A 3,527-nucleotide genomic window follows, 5' to 3' on the forward strand; every position below is an offset into this window, starting at 1 on the left:
TGGAATAGGAGTGATAGTGGTGTGGTGGCGGCAGTAATGGTGGTAGTGATAATGTCACCATGATGGTGGTGGTGGTGGTGGTGATGGTGGTGACCACAGTAACAGCAGTGCGGGCCCCTCTCAAGGAGAGCGCTTCCGATGCAATACCCAAGGCACCCTCTCTGGAAGCCCTTGAAAGAGGCTCTGCGATAACTCCATGTGGCCAGCTGTTGCCCTTGCCGAAACAGCCCAGCAGGCAAGAAGAGACAGGTGTGAAGATCTGTCACCAATCCACTGGTCTCTCAGCAGCCAGCTCTTGAGTGCAGGAGGGGTGGGGCCCCCAAAATAAGTTAGACCCCTGCATTCTCCAACAAACCTCACCTTTCCAGAACGGGCCGGCCAGCACCATGAGTAAGCCGCAGCCTGATTTTTGCAAGACCTCTGCGGGTTTCTTTGGGTCTGGACAGTGGGAGGAGGGGTCCTTGCAGGGAACAGCTGCCTACAGTTGAATTCTGAGACTGTGCTCTCTGCCCCTCCCCTGACAGAAATGCCTGGAGCTCAAGACGAACCTGCTGGCCCGGCAGAGGGGCACTCAGACCTCCCTGGAGCGGCTGCGGGCCCTGCTCAGACTGATACAGGGGGAGCAGCTGCTCCAGGTCACCATGACGACCACCAGCCCCGCCCCGCTGCTGGCCGGGCCCTGGACCAAGCCCTCTGCCGCCGTGCACACTGCCCTCCAGCACCCCCCTGGGCACAACTGACCCCCAGGTACCTGCCTTCACCTCCCACGGAACGCTCCTGGAACCCTGCTTCCATGCCGGGGTTCTGTCGGCCTTAATTCATAACACGATGAAGTTCAGACCAAGCAAACCAGACAGACGCAGGCAGAGGGGGTGGGCATGGCCGGGGGTCCCAGAGTAGAGGGGCTAGATGTCCGTATGCACTTGTGTGCACTGAGTTCCCCAAAGCCAGGAGAAGCGAGGAAGGGCGGGGTGCGCCTGCTCCCAGAGCTACATGGGCCGGCCCCAGGCATGTGGATTCCAGATCTGGGGGATGCCCCGCCACCTCAGGCGAGGGGACCCCCTCCCCAGGGTCACCCTCAATAGGTGCCCGCCTGGTGTCCGGGTCCAGTCCTGGGCACCCCTTGCACCTCGCCGGACAACCAGGCCCTCTGTCAGTATTATTAGGGTGCATCTGCCTAACTTGAAAGACCAGAGTCCCTGTGGGGGGCCGTTCCTGCACCTGGAGTCTCCCCTCACGTCGGGCACGCCTTCTTCCGCTGGCCAAACTTGGGGGCTCGTTTTTCCCTCAATGTAGTGTCCTCAAGGAGTTTCAGGGGCCACGTGGAGCCGAGCCCCGCCAGGAGCGGCAGTTGGCTGGTCTCTGGGGGGCGCCGCTTGCACCCGCTCCAGGAGCCCTTGGGGACTCCCCTCCAAGACCCGAGAAGCGGTCTGCTCCACTTTTCTTTCCAGTCCAGACACTATGCCAAAAAATACCTTTACATTTTTGTATGGCGTCTTTATTGTAAGATATTTAATGTGAAGGGGAGGGCATTTGCTGACATTCCCCACCCCCGTTCTTGCTTATAAAAATCTCTGCTTCAAGGTACGAATGGGGACGTCTCCCCTGGGGAGGGTCGGCCCTGGAAGGCCCTGGGGTGGCTTCTGGCTTTGTTTTTTTAAGAACTGGGGGGAATATAGAGGGGGGCGGAAAGAAAGGTGGGGCCCCAGGCAGGGTTGGCCATTGGGGGTCTCTCCAGCCTCTGGATGGCTACCGTCAGCCTGGAGCCCAAAGGGCTCACGCCCCCCGGCTCCCCTCCCAGAGCTGCCGAGCCCCCAGCTTGGGTCCCAGGAACTTAGCACAACAGGACAAGCACCCAGGAGCCCGGGGCTCCCCCGCCCTGGGAGCATTTCACACGGTGCCCAGCTGCATTGACTGCACCTGCATGCACTCCGGAGCTGCGTGGGAGGTGTGGCAGAGCCAGGGGGTGTGGCCAAGCTTTCCTGTCCTGGGCGTGGCCACGCGCACTCAGCTCGTATGGGGGGGTGGGGAGTTTTGCCAGGTGCACTCAAAAGACAGGTGTAGAGCTCGGGGGCGTGGCCAGACCCTCGCGGCCATCCCCCTTTCACTTCACGATTCCGGGCGAAGCTGTGCTGTACGATACAGATCTATTTTAATACACTCAACACTGGGTTGAACAAATTCTTATATTCTTTTACTGATGGGTGGGGCGAGGCGTGCAGGGACCCCTTCCAGACGGCGACGTCTTTCCCGTATCTCGCCCCACCCGCGCCTTCACGTCCCCTCTGTCCGTCGTTTCCTTCCTGGATGGATTGAAAGTTTAAAAATGATAAAAGTAATTTTTTAAAGGATGTCATGGGAGGATATGGAAAGGTTGGATCCCAGAGGTCTCCGCCGACGTGTCTTGAGACTGGTTAGTTTCTCTGTGCGTTTTTTTTGTTTTGTTTTGTTTTTCTGACGGAGAGGACCGTCCATGAGTAGTGAGACTAGAGGGAACGTCTTTGTCTGAAATAGGCCCGTGTAGTTCTTCTGTATGATGCATTAAACGCGATGGATGATTTCAAAGCCCCTGCTTCTTGTCTCCTTGCCCGACTACGGCCGAGTGGGTCTCCAGGTGCCTGTGGGGGCGGGGGGTGGACACTGGACACGCCAAGACCGGGCCACTAGAGCCCGTTGCTGTCAAGTCAGTGCCGACGCCTGGTGGCCCTGAATGTGACCCAGCAGAAGGGGCCGTAGGGTTTTCTGGGCAGCTGTCTTTACAGAAGCAGGTTGCCAGCCCTTGCTTACACGGTTCCACTGGTGAATTCAAACCAGCAACCTTTAGGTTAGCAGCTGGGGGGCAAACCGTGTGTGCCACTCCAGGGCCTGGAGAAGAGGCCAAACCCCAAGGTCCTCCCTCCCCGAGGAAAGAGTCCTGGTGGCATGGCATAGTGGGTCAGCCTTCGGCTCCTAACCTCAGGGTCAGCAGTTCAAATCCACTGGTTGTTCCCAGGGAGAACGATGAGGCTGTCTGTTCCTATAAAGAACCCCGTGGGGCAGTTCTACCCTGTCCTATAGGGTCGCTGTGAGTCGGAATTGGGTCCCTGAAGGAGGGGAGGTGGGAAGCCACCCAAGAAGCCAGACAGACCCCCTCCCCCAGGAGGGTACTGGATCTGTTGGGTCTTGAGATGCCAACCCACCCTTGACACCCGCTGAGGGAACCCAAGGCCAGTGTACCTCCAGCCCCTCACCATGTCTGGCTGACGCCCTCTTGGCCTGGCTTGGGAGCAAAGTCCTCGGCTCAAACTGTGGCTGAGGGCTCCCACTGGCTAGTCGGGCTGAGTGTCCACGCTCGCACCAGTCAGCCACAGCCAGAGGGGGACCAGGGTCCAGAGGGGTTGCAACCACTCCCCAGAGAGCTGGGGGAGGGGGGACTGCTGGGCAGGCAATTCAGGTGTTGACTGTAGCATCTCTGCCCGGTCTCAAGGTCAGGGTCAGGTGGTCCCCTGAGAAGGGTCTCCCGAGTCACAGAACCCTCAGGATGTGCA

General features: G+C 59.1%; 1 protein-coding gene across 1 annotated transcript in view; it reads left to right on the forward strand.

Annotated features, from left to right (window-relative positions):
• PHF21B (PHD finger protein 21B) overlaps positions 1 to 1,486 on the forward strand; it is a 75,954-nt gene extending 74,468 nt beyond the window's left edge. Inside the window, exon 13 of the mRNA XM_004700226.2 lies at positions 525 to 1,486. Within this exon, the coding sequence (XP_004700283.1) occupies positions 525 to 740 (216 nt within the window). The 3' untranslated portion in view covers positions 741 to 1,486. The remainder of the gene's footprint in view (positions 1 to 524) is intronic.
• Positions 1,487 to 3,527: the final 2,041 nt, after the last annotated feature.

The sequence above is a fragment of the Echinops telfairi genome, unplaced genomic scaffold (assembly GCF_000313985.2).
Source record: "Echinops telfairi isolate 266 unplaced genomic scaffold, ASM31398v2 ScPeMD7_2;HRSCAF=8, whole genome shotgun sequence".
Taxonomy (NCBI): domain Eukaryota; kingdom Metazoa; phylum Chordata; class Mammalia; order Afrosoricida; family Tenrecidae; genus Echinops; species Echinops telfairi.